Source organism: Phasianus colchicus, chromosome 3 (assembly GCF_987193195.1).
Source record: "Phasianus colchicus chromosome 3, bPhaCol1.hap1.1, whole genome shotgun sequence".
Lineage (NCBI taxonomy): Eukaryota > Metazoa > Chordata > Aves > Galliformes > Phasianidae > Phasianus > Phasianus colchicus.
In genome coordinates, this window is record NC_143438.1 from 39,012,044 (window position 1) to 39,030,342 (window position 18,299).

Below are 18,299 nucleotides of genomic sequence, written 5' to 3' on the forward strand. Positions count from 1 at the left end.
GTTGTGTATACTTGAAAATCTTGCACATGTTATCACCAGAAAGTTACATAATCTTTGCCATAGCTGGTAGTTGTAAAATAATCTGCCCTGGTGCCCTGATAGACAGACAAAGAATGAATTAATTTGGATGTACAAAATGTTACTTTAGTCGTATTAATTGTTGAATGTAACAGAGAACTGACTTACCTGGGGAATGGGATGATGGGAGTGTCACATCAATTGATTTAACCACAAACTGTTGTTAACACTTTTTCTACTTTTCAGTAGTATGCTTGTAAAGAAAAAAGAATTGCATTTATCAAATTCCATTTTTTAATGTCTTACGGTAGAATGTTTGAAGGATACATAATCCATGGAAACAACATTTGGTAAGCTAAAGGGCAGTCTGATTAATAAATGAGGACTCGGTCTTCTGTATCCTGGATCATCATAAAAATCATTTTTGTGTCCCTGCTGTAAACTTATTCTCATACTATGGGAAGACAAAAATGTGTTTCATATTAAAAGAACATCTTCTCTTTTTCTGTATTCTATTCATCTGCTTGCATATATAATGTATAGATAAAACATGCAAATATCTGTGAACTAATTTCAGAAACATTTAAGCATGTATTTTCTTTTGGGAAGAAGTGTCTCATTTTGCTAGGCATTAATGTAAATAATATATGGGAAACAGTTGGGAGCTACTGATCAAAATACCTTTCTGTTGATGACTTGATTTAGTAGATGAGACAAAAAGCTTTTCCCCTTGAAGCTTTTGGCTTAAATGAGTTCAAGGTGAATGTTAGCTTAAGGAATGTCCCAGTGAAGTGAGCATTTCCATTTCTTGTTGAATTCCCACACCACCAGGTATAACGTGTCCCTGGTATAAACATTTGAACTGCCAGCTTGAAAAACAGCACAAGCTTGATAATACAGTTCTTTCCCAACATAAGCAACTCTGAGCACAAGGAAGAGGACTATAAACACTTTGTCTATTTTCTTTCAAAGTTAAACCTTCTGAAGTCATTCCATAACTGAGCGAACTGCAACTAGTAATTGCAAATATATTTCCAGCCTGGCCATTCACAGAAGAAAGGAAAATATAAAAATAATTCTGGCAATCATGTCGCTCCATGAAGGTTGTGGATCGATCCCTTAAGGAGAGTATTTAATTAGAAATAATAAGTGGAGCTTTTTTTAAACTGACATTCTAAAGGTCATACACTTATAGATTTGTTTAGAAGTAAATATTCTGTTATCTTCCATTTGCATTCATACTGACAGTTCTTTTGGAAGTTAGCTGCCAAAAGAGAAAGGGGATTCATAAGTGTGGGATTCATCCTTCGTGTTAGAAGAAAGGCAAGATTTCATCTGTTTTCCTGTGGATGCATGGTAGATTTAAGAGCTTTCCAGCTGCCTTTAGTTTTCATTCTCATCTTTCTTAAGAGCAACAGAGAGAAGTGATGACGCGCCATCTCTCTTTCACCACTGGGCTCTGTAAGTCACATAAAACAATGAGCAAATCTTTGAGCTCTGCTTTGATCCCTCGTTTATACAGCAAAGTAATAATCAATGATAGCCTGATCTAAAGACTCCCCAGTGTACCAGAGCTATGTGAGATTGAGAATTGATATCTTCGGATGAATTTCCATGGTCCTTCTCACCGTCTTGCAGAATGGGTGCTGCCTCGCAGCCTGGTTCCTGCTTTGATTTTCTGATACTTATTAGTGCACTATGCATATCAGCTTTCTACTCTCATCCTCAAGCACAAGCAAGAAAAAAAAAAAAAAAGAAAAAAAAAAAAAAAAAGACCATCAAATGCAAGTATTTCAGGCTTACTATAAAATTCTCATTTAAAATAAGGAGCTATAGGTTAGGTATTCCCTGCACACTGCTTAGCCGCGATTTCAGGGCATGATTAATTTCTCAGTGCAAATCATCAGGCAGACACCCGCAGGGGTTCCTTACTGGTGGTTAAAGCAGAAGATTGAAACAGGAGTACTCATTCATAGACGAGATCGTAATTTTACTACAGAGCTACACCTGCAAATTTTTCTCCGGCTCGGGAACGTTACAGCCACCATTTGGATTTATGTGTGATTCGCTAGCACACTTTCAGATGCTGAAGTCTGCATATCAGGATCTCCAGGAAAACACCATATGCATCCAGAAAAACCATTTGTAAATGAGAAGAGTGCATAGAAATGCAATGCTTTTCTCTCAAAACTTCACCGCCAGCGCTTCGCCGTCCCCTCCCTCCCAGCAGCAGCTTCACGCTGAGACACACGAAACACTTGCAGCGGTGCTAACTGATAAACCTTGGCGTTCATAGGCACCATCACTCTGTAAGACCGGAGGGACAGAGGGCGGGGGTGGCCGCCCCAGCCCTTCGCTGGCGCCCGGCCCTCGGGGGTTTTCCCTCTCGCTCTCGGGTCGCGACCCGCTCCCGGCCCGCGCTGCGCCCGCCGCCGCCAGGTGGCGCCACACGCCCGCTTATGGCGCTGCTCCGAGGGCGGTGCGGGCGCAGGGCTGGGAGCGGGACCGCCCCAGGGCAGCGGTGCTGTCCTAATGGTGAGCTGAGCGCTGGGCTCTGTTCAGCGCAGGGGCGGGCGGGGAGCTCTGGCCTTCGAGGTACGGTGCTCCCGACAGCGTGTCCATTTTAGTGTTTTGTATTGTTGTTATCTGTATTAAACCCTGAATTCCAAGCAGCTTCCAGCTCGCGATGCTGCGCGGCTGTCCGTAGGCGCTTTACTCCCCGCCGGCACGTTCGTTCAGCCCGACGGGTGCAGGTATAGATACCGAGGGGTCTGTCCGACCTCTGGTTGCAGCCGGCGGCGAGAGGAGCCCCGCGGTGCTGCGGGGGGTGTCGGAGCCTGAATTCCAGCCGGGTGCGTGTGTGTGTGTGTGAGAAAGGAGGGGAGGAGGGAGAACGTCGGGTGGTGGTGGCGGCCGGAGGGGGGGGGGTCGGGGGGGATTATTGGCAATGGGCGGGAGAGAAAGAGGCGACTCCTGTTTCCTTTTCTTTCTGCCAGCGCAATCTCGGCTCATTTTCTCTAAGCAGTACCAGGTCCCGGACGAGCTCCTCCGCCAACCCTCCTCTCCCGCCATGGACCTCCCAGGTAAGAGGCCGCTCCCTTCCCCGCCGGTCGCTCCCTTTGCAAAACACCACTTTAAATATTAGGGACGCGGAGTGAGGCGAGCGGCAGAGATGCCCGGGGGGGGGGGGGGATCTGAGACCTCAGTGATTTCTCCGCTAAGCGGAGAAAACTGAGCGGCAACTTCCCGGGGAGGCGCCTGCTGAGGAGGTTTCGCCTCTTGAGGTGCGTTCTGTATGCCGAGGTTGGGAGCGGGGTGCCCGAACCTCCCGCCGCCTTCCCGAGAGTTTTGGAAGCCACCGGGGTCCGTGGTAACGGGGACAGCCCGGGATGGGGACGAAGGGTCGGGAAGTACATGGAGTGCCTGAGGGCAGGAGGAGGGCGGTGGCTCCCAAAGCGCGGCCGGGCAGCACTACGAGCCCTGCGGGATGGAGGGCAGAGAGGGAGCACTGGGAGCCCGAGGGGACATAGCGCAGTGTTGAGAGGTTCCTCCCGGTGTGCCCCGACGGGTGCGGCTCTGCCCCCGCCTCCAGGTAGATACGGACCTGCTGGGGGACGGGGAAAGGGAGAAGAGGCGGCGGCGCGGTCTCCCCGGGACCTGTTGTGCTTCTGCCGGCTGTAGGGCGGGGCGGGGGTACTGCCGGGCTGCACGGTGCGGGGCTGCGCGGTGCCCGGCTCCCGGCTGCCGCCTCACCGCCGCCCTTACCCCACCAGGCTGCGCGCCGCCCGCCCTCTGAGGAAGCTCCTTCACCCCGCGCGGAGGAGCAGGAGGAGGAGGAGAAGGGAGGAAGGCGCGGCCCCGCCGCCGCCCAGCCGCCGTCCCGCCGAGCGCTGGCCGCGGGGCGCCGCGGCGGCAGCAGTCGCGCAGCCCCCTCCGCCTCCCCGCGCCCGCCCGGCGGCGGAGAGCCCGAGAGGCGGCGGTCCGGCGCGGGGCATGGGGCGGCGGCGGCGGGGGGCGCTGCCCGAAGCGGCGGGCGGCTGCTGCTGCTGCCTGGCGGCGGCGCTGCCGCTGCTGCTGCTGCTGCTGCCCGCCGGGTGCCCGGTGCGGGCGCAGAACGACACGGAGCCCATCGTCCTGGAGGGGAAGTGCCTGGTGGTGTGCGACTCCAGCCCTTCGGCCGACGGCGCCATCACCTCCTCCCTGGGGATTTCCGTGCGCTCGGGCAGCGCCAAGGTGGCCTTCTCGGCCACCCGCAGCACCAACCACGAGCCCTCCGAGATGAGCAACCGCACCATGACCATCTACTTCGACCAGGTCAGCCGCCGCCTGCTCCGTCCTTGCTGCCCCCGCGCTGGCATCCCCTCGCCCCGCGCTTACGTCTTGCATATTCCCTCTCGCTCCCTCCCCGCCATCCGCTAATAACCACCCCACGGCTCAACTCCCCGGAAAGAGTTCGGGACGTCCTTTGGGGTGGCTGCGGGGCTTTCTGGGTTGGTGGCGGTCCCGTGGCTGACGGAGTACTCTAATGTGCCACCTGGTGCTTCGACACCCCCGAGGATCATCCACGGGCAGGCGGGACGAGAGCGCGTCCTTCGCGGGAGATGGCCATCTGCAGGGCGGAGGGAGGACGGAGATTTACGGGCGGGGAGTCGCCGCATCTGCCGGTGCCGAGCGCGTATGGCAGCGTTACGGTACCTCTGGGAGGAGGGCGGGCTGAAGGGGTTCCCCGCGCTACCGAGCCGTGTCCCTTCGGGCGGGGAGCGGGGCTGCCCCATACGGCGCACGCCAGATTCTTCATGCGGCATCCCGAGCTGCCGCCCTGTCCTGCCCTGCCCCGCCGTTCCACTTGGATTTTGCCATTAAATTCAGTTATTACATTTTTTTAAAAAAAACTTTTTTTTTAATTATTATTATTTCTCCTGTCTTCTGAAGCAGTGTTGTGGAGTCATCCAAAATGCACGCATGCACTGTTTTCCCTATTTTTTAACCTTTTTATCTGCTTGTCTTTCACCTGTGCACCTGTTTCTCCTTGATGAGTTCACAGCGTTATTTCTTGTGTGCAAAATTTCTAAAAGTCGGATCGGCAGAGAGGAAAAAAAGAGCTTTCTCTGTGTATTTAGCTCATTGTAGATACTTCACCCCGCAGTGCTTAGCTGGGGGTTTGAAAGCGTTCCTCCTTCTATTCTCGCAGTAACGGATTGATGTCCCCCCTCCCGCTGCTTGGAAACAATAGGGTTTGGCTCCTCGCGGGGCTATGCGGGGCTATTTTTTTTTTTTTTTTTTTAATTATTATTATTTTTCCTTTATATTTTTCTCCCTCAAAGCTGAGTGCAGCCATGCAGGAAACGGTGACGGCGGTGGGGCCGGGCGGGAGCGGAGTGAGACTGAGCTGCCGTCACGGGCTCACCCCACGGGAGTGTGGTTTTTTTTTTGTTTTTATTTATTTATTTATTTATTTATTCATTTATTTATTTTTTCTATTCCAACGTCTGCCTGAGGGCTCAGCTTTTTTTCTTTTCTTTTCTTTTCTTTTCTTTTTTTTTTTTAATTTTAATTTTTTGTTTTGTTTTTGGTTAAAAGTCATTGAAAAAAAGAAAAAAAAAAAAAAAGGAAATTCAGATTGCTGCTGAGGAAGACGAAAGGACTCACCCCAGTATCCAGGGTGATTGCAGAGGTGATGGAAAGGCGCAAGAGGCTGATGGATGTTCAGACAGATGTTCCCGTGCTGAGGGGCCTCTCTCCTCCTCTCCTCCTGAGCAATATCACAGTCTGATTTCTGTTGTATATGCTTTTAAATACGAGGGCAGGTCTGGTTTCCGAGCATAGGCTAAAAGATCTATATTTGCTTCGTGAACTGCTAAGTTCCAGTTGCATTCATTTCTCCTCGCCTCTCTGCCACCGCCACCTCCTGCCACCTTTGCCTCATTGGCAGCGTGGTGTGGATGTTTGCACTTCATCTTATGGGCTTTGGAGCTCATCACCGTGTAACTAAATCATTTATGAGCCGCATCGCTGTTTTAATGCCTCTGTAACTTGACTCCTTTCCCCTGCAGTGCACTTTTAATTGTGCCGCAAATGCCATTCCAAGTAGGCTTTGTATTGCTCATGGAGCTCACATCGTACTATCACTTGCACTTTGCTAAGACAAGGTCTGATTTCTTTCTCTCTTCTTTCTCTGTCTCTTTCCTTTTCTTTTTCCTTTGTTTACTTTCCAGGTATTAGTTAATATTGGCAACCATTTTGATCTTGCTTCCAGTATATTTGTAGCGCCAAGGAAAGGGATATATAGTTTCAGTTTCCACGTGGTCAAGGTCTATAACAGACAAACCATCCAGGTGGGTTGTGATCTAGCTGTCTTGCTGCTTTTTCAAATAGTCATCTCTACTTTCCCCCCACTTCCCACCCCCCATTTATAAACCCAGCAGATAAAAAATAAGGCAGTGGATTATTTTAGATAAAAGGTTCTGCATGCATGACAAAAATCGTGCATTGCCTTTGCTTAGCTCATCTCTATCTCTAACCTGTGCCAAAGTTTAATGAAGTGCACAGGGCAAGGAAGTCACTGAGGCTATTGACAAAACTCAGATTCTCTTTCTTTGCACTTTCTAGGTAAGTTTAATGCAAAACGGCTACCCAGTGATTTCAGCTTTTGCAGGGGATCAGGACGTCACCAGAGAAGCAGCCAGCAACGGGGTCTTGCTCCTCATGGAAAGAGAAGACAAAGTGCATCTCAAACTGGAAAGGGGTAACCTCATGGGAGGGTGGAAATATTCAACCTTTTCTGGCTTCTTAGTCTTTCCACTATAAAAGAAGGCCAAATAGGAGACAGATTGATGAGCTGGAGCAAGAATTCAGTTAACAACACCCTGAACTTGGCAGCACATGATAATATTTCCAGTCACCCCGTCAGACTGTCACAGTAGAAGAATGATGACCTTCTAAACTCCAACATTTGCTTTGAATATTGACAATTCCTCGGGAACCTGCGCCTCTAATTAGTTTTAGACGACAGTGATCTTTAGGAGAAATGAAATTATCGACCTGAGCAATTTGTACCTGTGATTGTAAAGTCAATTTCGGATTTTATTGTTGGGATCATTGACTTTCTTCTTTTTTATTATTTTTTTTTCCTCTTGTTCATTTTTTCCCCTCTTCTTTCTCTTCTCGTTCCAATGAGACAAATTACTCGGACCACGCAATTGCTTTGTCAAAGGCTCACTCCAGAGCCAGAAGAATGAAGTGTTGAGCCCAATGAGGTGTTCTTTCCATGCTTTATTTCTTTGTGTTGTATAGCCTTAAGGGAAAAAAAAAAGAAAAAAAAAGAAAAAAAAAAGAATGGCTTCAGTCTCAATCCTGTATTTTTCTGGGGGAGGGGTATTCTGGACATTACTGTGTCAAGAAGTGCTTTATCCAGTGAAGCAAAATTTGCACGATTGGAATCTTATTTGTTTTGTGTTGTTTGTGTTTTTCATCGACTTTTTTTTTCCTGATTTTTATTTGTATGCGCTAAAAATGTAAGCTAGTTTGATCAATAAGGCAAAACAAAGCACATATATATATATATATATGCCCTGTAGCTCTAAGTAAAAGCTAACCAGTGAACAATTGTTGTCTACACTTTCCAGCTGATCTTTATAGACCTATTAAAGAGAGAGGAAAAAAAGAGAGAGCTACATGATCCTTCAGTTACAATCTGGAAACTAGCAAAGGAACTGACATTTCTGAATGGCCCTGACATTTCTAGAAGCAACAGTGGAGACTCTGAATATCGTAACTGACCATACCCTAAAATATGTCCTTTCTTTGCATTACCAAACATGATTTGGGTGCTTTTAGCTGACATTTATTTCAAGTATTTTTTCACCAATGCCTGAGTACATATTGTGAAAGCTCGGAGAGATGGTGGAACAAACTCTTCCTCTTCCACATTAAATAAAACCACCTTCACTTGCCTGTCCATGGCAACTATCTGAGCATCTGCCACTAGCATCTTTGACAGCATGTGGGAGTGGGGCCTCAGAGGATCAGCGAACACATCAGAAATTGTGCAGGTGCCAAGTATTTATCAGTCACATGTGTTCTGACCAACACAAATGGCCTCTGAGTTGTGGGGTTGCAATGCAATCAGTACTAGAGGTGAGGAAAAGTTATTACTCCAGTTGACAAGAGAAAAAATACCAGGCCAGCATCAAATACATACTTTTGCTTCATTTTCATCAAATCTTATGTCTTCACTTTATGACAGTATGCTGAGGACATACTTGCATGAGGAGATCCAGGAGGGATGTTTATATTCTTTGATATAATTTTAACTTCATTTATTTAAATATTTCATCTTGTTATTAAGCTCACAAGAATTGATATGTATAAGAATTTATTTTTTATCAGATTTATTCTTCTGCCACAAACAAATATAATGCAAAGGCATTTGCAGCAAACTGGTGGTAGCTATGTTGTATTTCAAAATTATGGTGGACATGTCATTTTCATTGTAAATTTATCATTAAAGGGACAAAGTCAATTAAAATCATATATTCTTTAAAAAAATCTTATCTGTGTTGCTTATGATACCTCAAATGGCTAAAACCTAAGCCAATTTTATATTTAATATTTTTGTATGTTTTTTGTGATTGGTGTTTGCTTTGGCGTTTTGCTAAGCTGTTCGTTGAATGAATGAGTTTCAGGTTTTGTTTTTTACTGAGTTGTGTTTTCTAGTTTCTCCTTGTGCATTGGCATGATTGTAATGTTTATAGTTGCAAAATATAACAGGGCTATGTTTAAATACAAGAAATAAAACCTGAGTCAGCAACAACCTTTTTCTATTGAAACACAGAAATAATTATGAAAGCTGTTCATAGGTACTGTAAAACTATTTTTAAATCTAGGTTTTTGTGTTTAAAACTTAAACACCTTTCTGAAGGAAATATGCACTGATTTTGGTTCAGAATTCCATGTTTTCAGTTTCTGTTACATTCCCCATTCCCAGAGTGTTATTTTGAAATTATGCCTACCATAACCACTTTTATTTTTCCCATATAACTTGGTTTGTCTTCCTTGAGTGAGGCAATGTTGTTTTAGTTCTCACTCTCTCCTGAGCTAAACAATGCCAATTGCAAGGTTTTCTTTGGACACATTCTTAGAAGCCTCTGAGCCACTGAAATCGTGGCTGAACTTTCCTTTTGAATAGAAGAAAGGTCTCTAATATATCCTTTCCCTCTTTATTTATGTGTCTTTCATGCTAAGCTGTGAAGTTGGCACTATTGTATAAATAGTTGTATTAAATTGAAGTAGGGCAGTAAATTCTCACTGTACACTAACTACAAACACGGCCTTTTTGGGGGTGGTTTGTTTGTTTATTTGGAAATGTTTGTTCCCATTCCCCTTTTAACTTCTTTTGTACCTGAGTTTGAATAGGTGAACTTTGGTAGATATTTTGTTATATATTTAAGACATTGTGGAGTGCAACAAGAATTATGTGAAGCTGTTTAGAGGAACCTTCTGGCACATAAAGAATAGGCTGATCTGAAATAATTTATGAAAGTACATTGATTAGACATCATTTGGAGCTGGTTCAAAGTTCATGTCGAGGAGCATCATGACAGTTACTAAGTGTAAAACATAACACTGTGAAGCAGACCAGTGGCACAATAATAGTTTTGGTTCCTGTGAGAGTAATAACACAATATTCCTTCCAACAACTTTCAAACTTGCTCATAAATTGCTGTGTAAGTTATTCCTATGAGAACACTGTACATTTGATATCTTCCCTTCCAGGGACTAGCTGCATCCCTCTCACTTGTGTGTCTTCGGGAAGCGTTGTTTTATTGTTTCTTCAGTGGACACTTGGCAGTGTAGAAACCAAAACCTATTTTAGGAATGATACTCGTCATGCAGTTTGTTTCTTTCCTGTATATCTTCAAATTTTACATCTATAGCTTGAACACGATCTTGCAAAAAGCAGTATGCCCTTTTATACCCTCTGAGGCAAGGGGTGTGATGGATATATAGTGTCTCTCATTACTGGTCCACATCTTGCAAGCTGGATCTGTTTATGTTGGTGGGATGAGGAGAGAGATGGATGGTGAAACTAGGGAGATGTTTAGCTGCCACATTTTATTTGTTAGCTGTGACATTTTTAACTTTGAAGTAGAACATTTCGATTTCTTTGGACCTTATTTAACCTTATGTGTTAACAAGCACTCAAAAATCAGTTGTCAATACCATTCATGATTTTTGCAGGTAATAGCTTGTTAGATCAAAGTCCATTAAATTACGTGTAACAATAGAAAAAAAAATCACTTGTTTTTATTTATTATTGAAGGCATTTGGACTCCACATTCTCCTGTACAACTGTTCCAAGACCATGTTTATTTAGATGAGTCACACCCATTTCTAATCGTTAGATAATAATGATTCACTGTAAAATAACCAACTTTTTAATGGATCAGATACCTTTTTTGGCTTGTCTTCATCTGTAAGAGTATTCAAGACAAATATATGATTACTGCTCACCTTTTAACTCAATCATATTAACTGGTTATAAACTGAGAATTATTATGTGATACATCATGATTGTAGATATTGATTAGGTGGCTTGTCAAATGATAGGCAAAGCTTTTGATCAGATGCTTAGTAGTTGCAGCAAAATTGTGCCATAGTGAAATAGATATATTATCTTTTTAATGAAGAGGTTAACCCTACTTGGTTTATTTCTGTATAGTCATTTTCTCTGTTAGGAATCTTATGGAAAACATCAGTAGTATTGGGACTGAATGGTAGGGCTTTGACTTTGTTTTATTATCTACAGTTATTTTTACTTTTAAATAATCAGTGGTAATAAGTGCAAACCCATAGTTAACATGAAAAACACTTATCAGTTTAAATATATTTCAGTACCAGCCATAATCCCAGCAACGTAACTAAAGTCCTACAAATACATTGCAAACTTATGCTGCAAATCCATTTTCAAAACATCAATTTTTCTACTCTTATCTGGCATACTCACATAGCTGATCATTTCCTTGTTAGGCATTACCAGTAAAATCCAAAAATCACTAATTGCTTTTAACGCAGTCTGAGTGTAATCATGAACTTGCACTTCATATATCAAGTAATGCCTAGAATATTGCATTTCTTCCCAGGTAGTATATAATGAAGTACTTAGTTAATCCCATCAACTATACATCAGCAAAATCAAGATGTGTGATGTCTCTGAAGATCAAGTACCATATATAATGGCTTATAAAGAAAATGAGAATCTAATAATAAGTACCATGATGAATTCTGTATTTTTTTAAAAAATACAGGAATAAAGGTGGTTTAAATAAATAGTCAAAGACTCAATTAATATTAAGTTTTTAAATTAATGTTTTTCACTGGTACTGAGTGCTTTTCTGAAAGCAATGCCTCCTAGCTTTTTAAGTTGGCCCATCACATCAAAGGGGAATGTTGATGGCATGGCGGAAGAGGTTGAATCTTCACACCAATATTCCATTACATTTTGTTGCCATGTGACAGATGGCAGCAGAGGGGCAGTCTTACACAATGGCATCTGACATGGAAGAGCATATGAAGCAAAGGTGTGGAACTGAATCCCTCCATACAGAAAAAATGGCTTGCTGAGAGCTTATGGAGACCAAACAGTGGAAGTGAGTGCAGTGATATGGTGGATAGTGTGTTTCTGAGGTGGTGACAGAGATAGTGGTTCACCTCCTCTGGCACAGAATTTTACTAGTGCAGTATGCAGGCATCATAGCTAATGGTGGTAACTATGTTGAAAAAGAGTTTTTCGCTACTGAGAATTTGCTCTATCAAATAGTGTTATTGTGCTCTCTGTATCTGTTGAAGTTTCTATGGAAATAAATAGGAAACATTATTTAGGAGTGACCTCTGTATTTCCATTATAACAGCAAGCTCTTATTTTTACTATCAGAATCTAAAAAAGAATTTAAACTATTTTTGTAAGATCAAGAATCTTGTTCAGAGTATTGTTATAATGATTCAACAGATACAGAAGCTCATAAATTAGTAATTATTTATTAAGTAACATTCTCATTACACTTGACATTTCAATTAATTGAAACTTTTTTTGAAATGTTTTTGTATTTGTAAATATACACAAGCATATAAAAGTGTGTATATAAGTATATAAGTATATATAGGTATAAAACAAGCCTCTAGGTATGAATCTGTGGACAATTTTGAGTTTTTCTGATAAAGTTTAGCCTTCTTTTCTCTGGAGTATTACCTAAACATCCTAATTGCTATTTTATTGATTATCATTCTAAACCTAAAACTGTTTATCTTTGCTTGGATCCAAAAGTACACCAAATAATAGCAAGTAACATATAAGTGCTGAGTTACAGTTCAGGTAACATTAAGGTATAGTGAATCAGAGTAATTGTGGCATTCATTGCATCAGGTTCTGAACACTTCTGGTCTCAGTGACCCCCTAGGGCTGCGTATTGCTTTGCATGATCTGTTTCAAAACATCAGACAGATTCAGTCTGTTCTTACATTGATAGTAAACCCATAATAAGTATTCAAAGTGAAAATGTTTCTTATTTTTAGCTGTTTAGTAATATTAATTTTTATATGCTGCTGTAATTTTGTGTGTGTGAACAATTTCTGTATAAAGATACATTATATTGCCACATGGAATTAATCTCATTGAGTCCTGCGGTGACTTCAGTGGAGAGAGAATAAGGAGTTTTCCAACATTTTATCTGTTCATTAGGAGCAGTAACCTAGCACAGAGCTCCAGGCTTATTTTTACCAGAGAAAATATATACAAAATTATATAAGAAAGAATATTTTGAGTTTTCTTAAATTATTTATTATTACTAACAGCAGAATTTTCTTGGTTTGTTTCATAATAGTATGATTGGGAGTATTTTAGAATGGAATTTAAATGAATATAGCTAGACTCTGGCAGCTGGCTCCTCTAAACTAACTTTTTTGAAGTTGAATGTGCTTTCAATTGGACCTTATAATCTCCCTAGATGCAAGTGTTCCTGTAAAGGAACCATCACTCTTCCTAACTACTTCAGCTAAACAGGGAAATCATCATTTTGTTTCTTTTTTTTCCTTTCCGTTCTTTGGTTTCTTTTGCTTTCCTCTACTTTGTGGACTGTACTAAAACTATCCAGAAGTTAAGAGGTTGTGTTCACACTTGCCTAAGACACTTTCATTTCTTTTCTCCTGCTCTCTCTTACTCTTTACCTCATATCTGAAAGGGCTTTTAATGTTGATTTTTAAGAGTATTTTAAAAAAAAAAAAAAAAGCATTTTCATTCAACTCATTCATAACTATAATACATTGCTTATAAAAAAGGATGACAGCTTGAGTTGGCTGTTCACAAGTTGTGTGATCCCACAGCTCAGCACTCAGAATGCAATTAAGAGAACTCAGCCTAGTTAAGAATAGAAATCTATTTAAAAAAAAAAAAAAAATCAAACCAAAAACAGTGAAACTGATCTCAATATTAATCAGTGATTTCTAGTAAGGATTTTGATCCCTTTCAGTCTGTTTTCCCGGAAAGCATGATTTGCATAACTAAGTGACTTGGTAACCTCCTCCTAAATCCCTCTAAAATGTCCATGCATCTAGTGGTTGGTGACCCTGCCCGTGTCAGGATGATCATTCTGGTCCTTTTCAATCCAGGCCATTCTATGATTCTATGATTCTATGATTCTATGATTCTATGAATTTTCTTTTTTTTTCCCTCTCTAGAAAGTACACTCTTTTGTGTAGCTGTTAGGGCACTGGACAAGAATGAGAAACCAGATTTTTAAATTTCCAGTTATTTTTTATCATGGACACCTTGTGAGAAAGAAAAAATATGTGCGGGATTTGAAGGAAAAGGAAAGAAACTCTGCTAACACTGTGGAAAGTTTGCTAACTATTCTTTGTCCATATGCAAAAAGCTTATGGGCACACATACGGACATACATGTGCAAGCAAAGGCTATGAGACAAACTTTTTCATGTAAAATATTTTGATAGAGCTCTAACCTTAATACTATTGGCAAAATTACGTGAAAATTTATATGCAACTTTTAGATGGGACTAAGCATGCAGATGTGATTAGTGACCATACTAAACTGTTCATAAAGGGCAGTGATTCAATATAGACAGATATGTTACACAGTGTACACTAGTCATGCATGGAATGCTGGAATATGTAACAAACATATAAGCCACCCTGAAGCAAATTTTACAAATTATCTTTATAGAGCTATGTGAGCCAGAGATCATATGGCAGCTAGAACATTTCAGACCTCCGAGCATGTTATAAAATTTGAGATAAATGTTTTAGCGTTTTTCACTTCCCCTCAAAGAAGTAGTTTACCAACTGAAAACAAAAATGGAGCCTACATGCACTATATAACATTATTCCATTTTTACCAGGAGTAGAAAAAGCCTTGCATATTTGCCTCCATGATCACATCTAATATGTTTGCCTGTAGCATCCTTTTTACATGTGCACTGTTATTTTTTTTTCAGATCTTTTGTAGATGATATCTGAACTAAGCAGTTAACAGTAATTTTGCAAGTGTACTTTAACATGTTAAACCAATACGCAACAGGCTTTCCTTTCACACTCATGATTGTCAGATTTACTCTTAGTAAGGCATAAGGTGTCTATGTCATGCTTAGAAAAAACTAGGCTCAGAATATCTTTTGGATAGAGATTGTACTGCTGTGAAATTTACCCATGCTCAAGGCAGCCAGATGCAGGGAAGGACAACTTGGAACAACATTTAATTGGCATGGCAATGTTCAGGCTTATTAATTCTCAAGGGAGCTCTAGTACTGGACCTGAGATTGCAAATCGCCATATGCTTTCTTTCGAACAGTAAAAATAGTGAATTAATCTGGACTAAGTTCCCAGTCATATTTAATTGCTCAATGCCCAAATGGTCTGTTGAAAAAAACTCCATAGGCTCTTGATGACTTATGTTTTGATAATTCCCTGCTTCACTTACTCCCCAGTGTCACTGCTTTACTGAACAGAGAACCAAAACCAAGCACAATACTCCAAATGTGACCACAAGTGCCAAGTATAGAGGAATAAGCATTTCTTTCAATTTGCTTACTATACTTTTCTTGCTAGTACATCCTACTATGCAATTTGCCTTTTTTCCTTCACATTTGTACTGCTGACTGACAGATGTCAAACTTATTGCCCTAGCACCTCCATTATTTTTCTTCTGTGAAACTTGTTTCTATCCAGCCAATTTCAGACAATGCAGCTGTATGCACATAATTTATTTGAGGTGCAGGATTTCCAGCTTCCGTTTATCAAACTTCAGAAGTTTCTATCAGCCCAGTTCTCTAGTCTGTCAAAATACCGCTAAACAGCATTCCAGTTACTTATCACTTTATTTTCTAAATTTGGTATCCACAGACCTGCTGAGGGTGTATTTTGCCCTGTCATCAGTCTATACCTTTTTAGATTGATGATGGAGGTACAACTGAAGACCATGATGACAGCCAGTCCAATTCTTTTTGTTGTCTTTTATGTGCTTGTGAATGACTTCTGTGTGAGGAGACTGAGGTCAGCTGACTAGGCTGTAGTGTCCCAGATCCCTTTTCTTACTATTCTTGAATAGAGATGAGGTACTTTCTGTTCTCTTGTCACTAGAGATCACCTAGATTTTGAAAGATGACTTTGGTCAGCTCTGTCATTATCTTCAGACATACCTCATCTGTTTTCATGAACTGCTGTATATCCATTTTGCTCAACTGATTCTTAACTAATCTTTCCCTAACTAGGCTGTGCCTCACTTTCAGAGACACTGCCATTAGGAACAGAGACCTGGAAAGCTTACGAGTGTGCTTTAGTAGTAAAGACGTTGGCAAACAAAGCTTTGACTACTACAATCCCTTCCAGCTCTTCATCACAAAAACATCTACTCTTCCTGTGGATATATTTACAAAGGTCTTTCCTTTTGCCATTTACCTCCCCTGCCAATTTCAATTGCAGCAGAATTTTGGCTTTCCTAATTCCATAACCAATCAATATTTTCAATTGTCTTCCTGATCACAAGTCTTCCTTCAGTCATGTAAATAAGGATTCTCCTTGTTTTGCCTCTTTATTGGAAGGTCTGTAGCAGAAAGCCATCACAACAACATACTCATTAGCCTTCCTTTGATCCTGGCCTGCAAACTCTCAACTGGCTTGTGGATTATGGCAAAGCTCCATGAATGCAAGCTGCTCCTTCACATAGAGCACAACCTTTACTCCTTCTGTGCTCAACCTTGCTAAAGAGCATGTTGCCATCCATGGCAGTGCAGTCCTGTGAGCTGAGTGATGCAACTGAGATGGGCCTCCAGTCATGATGCTTTCTTAGGGATTACATGGGAGCCTTTTATACCATCTTGTCATGTAGACATTTGTCTCTTTTACCTCCTGTTGTTCCACTTCTCTCAGTTTTCCATCTTCATTCCTTGAAAAAGAATCCCCTCCTAAAACCGCTAGCTTAAAACCTCTTCCATTAGGTTTGCAAGTTTGTTTGCAAAACAAATAGTCAAAAAACCAGCGCTTTTACTCCATTTTTGTCAGATGGAGCCAACCACTGCTTTGGTCCTATGATCATAGATGACAAAGCCCTGCATAGGATATCAACCCCAAAGATGGGTATTAACACACAAGATACCTGGGCCCTCTCTTTTTGCTGTAAAGACTGAGGAGAAACCCTCATAGCCTCTCAAGTTCTTCAGCATCATCCTCCCTTGATTCACTGTTTTTCCCTGGCCATTGGTACTCATAACAGATGAGTAGCACAGGGTTGTAATTCAGAGGCTGTCTGAGCCTCTGCAATATACTACAAATTTTTGGATGCAACATGACCTGCTATCTGCTTAGAAATAAGTAATGGGTGAAGGAATACGATGTAGAGATGACACCCTTCTATTAATACTTTGAATCTCAGTGAAAGCAGAGGAAAATTTATTATTACACTCAGTGACATTTAGATGGGATCTCAATGCTAATCTGGCATTAGAAACAATGATTTACTTTCTTCATTCATATTTTTACCATCATGTGTTTTTCTAGAATCTTAAAGTCAGGCAAATACAAAGTAATACAAATTAGTGTATGCCAGGGGGGAAAAAAAAAAAAAAAAAAAAAAAAGCAAGAATTGAAATTAAATGACAAATTGAAGAATATGGAAGATGAGAGAACTGTATTAAATGAAAGCAAGAATTCTGTTTGGAAGGGGCTGCTATCAGGCTGAAAATGATCTAGTGAAATGACAAATAGGGAATAGGGGGAAAAGGAATTAGGTGTAAAACATGGGACATGTCTTGAAATACTAGAAAATAATCAGAGACTAGTATTTTTTCCAAGAGTGGAAAAGAGAGATTTACAGAGTTTGAGTCTTGGGGCAAAATTTGTAACAAAATGCAGGGAAAGAAAACACAGAGTGAGCAAAGGAACAAATAAATCAGGTTTCTGGGTCTGTAATGCATCTGATCAAACTGAAGTGAGAAATATGTATGGTGAAAGAGAGAGTAAAAGAAGCTGTGAAGTATGCAATACAAAAAAAAAAAAAAACATGGTAAAACAAAAGCATCAGAAAAATATTAACTACACTGTCTGACTTGACAGTGGAGGAACAAAGCAGAAGGGACATAGTTTTTACAGACGGCTTCTAACTTAGAAGGAAAAAATCAATTCACAAAAGTAGATGAAAGATATGATGTTTTATATCTGTCTCAAAAAGGACTGCACTAAGCACTTTTTTGTTTTTCTTTTCTCACAACTGTTTATTTCAGGGTGTTTTTTCCCCTCTTGCTTCCTTTTAACAACCTTTCCATGTATATTAGTTTCTCTCATTCTGTGTGAACGTATCATTGGTTCTACCAACTGTTGAAAATACAGGTAGCATGAGTAATTCCCTGCTGTCAGTGCTAGTGGGAAGTGAATCTTGTATTGCTCCTTAACAATGGACTTCTTTTCCTGGCCTATCAAAAGATACCATCAGACTCATTTCAGGCTAGCTAGCCTGCCTCTTCCTCCTTGCTTTCCTCTGGTGTGTTTTGTGTGCCCCTGGCAAGCACTGCTTTTCCAGATGGGTCACTGTTCTTTATTCCTTTTTGGCTGCATGAAGTGAACAGTCTGGCTAACTGCAATTCTTTTGGCCTGTCTGAAAACTACAGAAAAATAACTGATGTATCTTTTGAGCTAACGCTTTCACCTCAATTTTTAAAATCTGGTGTAGAATTAGTTGAAATATTTCAGATCTCAGTTTTGAGAGGAGTGTAATGGAAAAA

The 18,299-nt window shown here is 41.3% G+C and overlaps 1 protein-coding gene and 1 long non-coding RNA gene across 4 annotated transcripts; both read left to right on the forward strand.

Annotated features, from left to right (window-relative positions):
* The first annotated feature begins 2,501 nt into the window (after positions 1 to 2,501).
* Positions 2,502 to 3,894, forward strand: LOC149918524 (uncharacterized). Of its 3 annotated transcripts, XR_016465544.1 has the most exons (4): positions 2,527 to 2,553; positions 2,692 to 2,870; positions 3,015 to 3,101; positions 3,792 to 3,894. It is a non-coding gene; the product is annotated as an uncharacterized LOC149918524 (long non-coding RNA). The 3 variants fall into 3 exon arrangements; XR_016465542.1 differs by having other exon boundaries at positions 2,502 to 2,870; XR_016465543.1 differs by having other exon boundaries at positions 2,502 to 2,771.
* An 84-nt stretch (positions 3,895 to 3,978) lies between these two features.
* On the forward strand, positions 3,979 to 8,521 carry CBLN2 (cerebellin 2 precursor). The gene is made up of 3 exons (XM_031589440.2): positions 3,979 to 4,332; positions 6,234 to 6,353; positions 6,628 to 8,521. The coding sequence occupies exons 1-3, from the start codon at positions 4,012 to 4,014 to the stop codon at positions 6,823 to 6,825; spliced, it is 639 nt and encodes a 212-aa protein (XP_031445300.1). The 5' UTR covers positions 3,979 to 4,011; the 3' UTR covers positions 6,826 to 8,521.
* The last annotated feature ends 9,778 nt before the right edge of the window (positions 8,522 to 18,299 follow it).

What these genes read in the sequence shown, in the direction of transcription:
- CBLN2 (XM_031589440.2), top strand. Translation starts at nt 4,012, where the DNA reads ATGGGGCGGCGGCGGCGGGGGGCGCTGCCCGAAGCGGCGGGCGGCTGC. An exon ending in TGACCATCTACTTCGACCAG is followed by an intron (nt 4,333 to 6,233) that starts GTCAGCCGCCGC and finishes TTTACTTTCCAG; the next exon opens with GTATTAGTTAATATTGGCAA. An exon ending in ATAACAGACAAACCATCCAG is followed by an intron (nt 6,354 to 6,627) that starts GTGGGTTGTGAT and finishes TGCACTTTCTAG; the next exon opens with GTAAGTTTAATGCAAAACGG.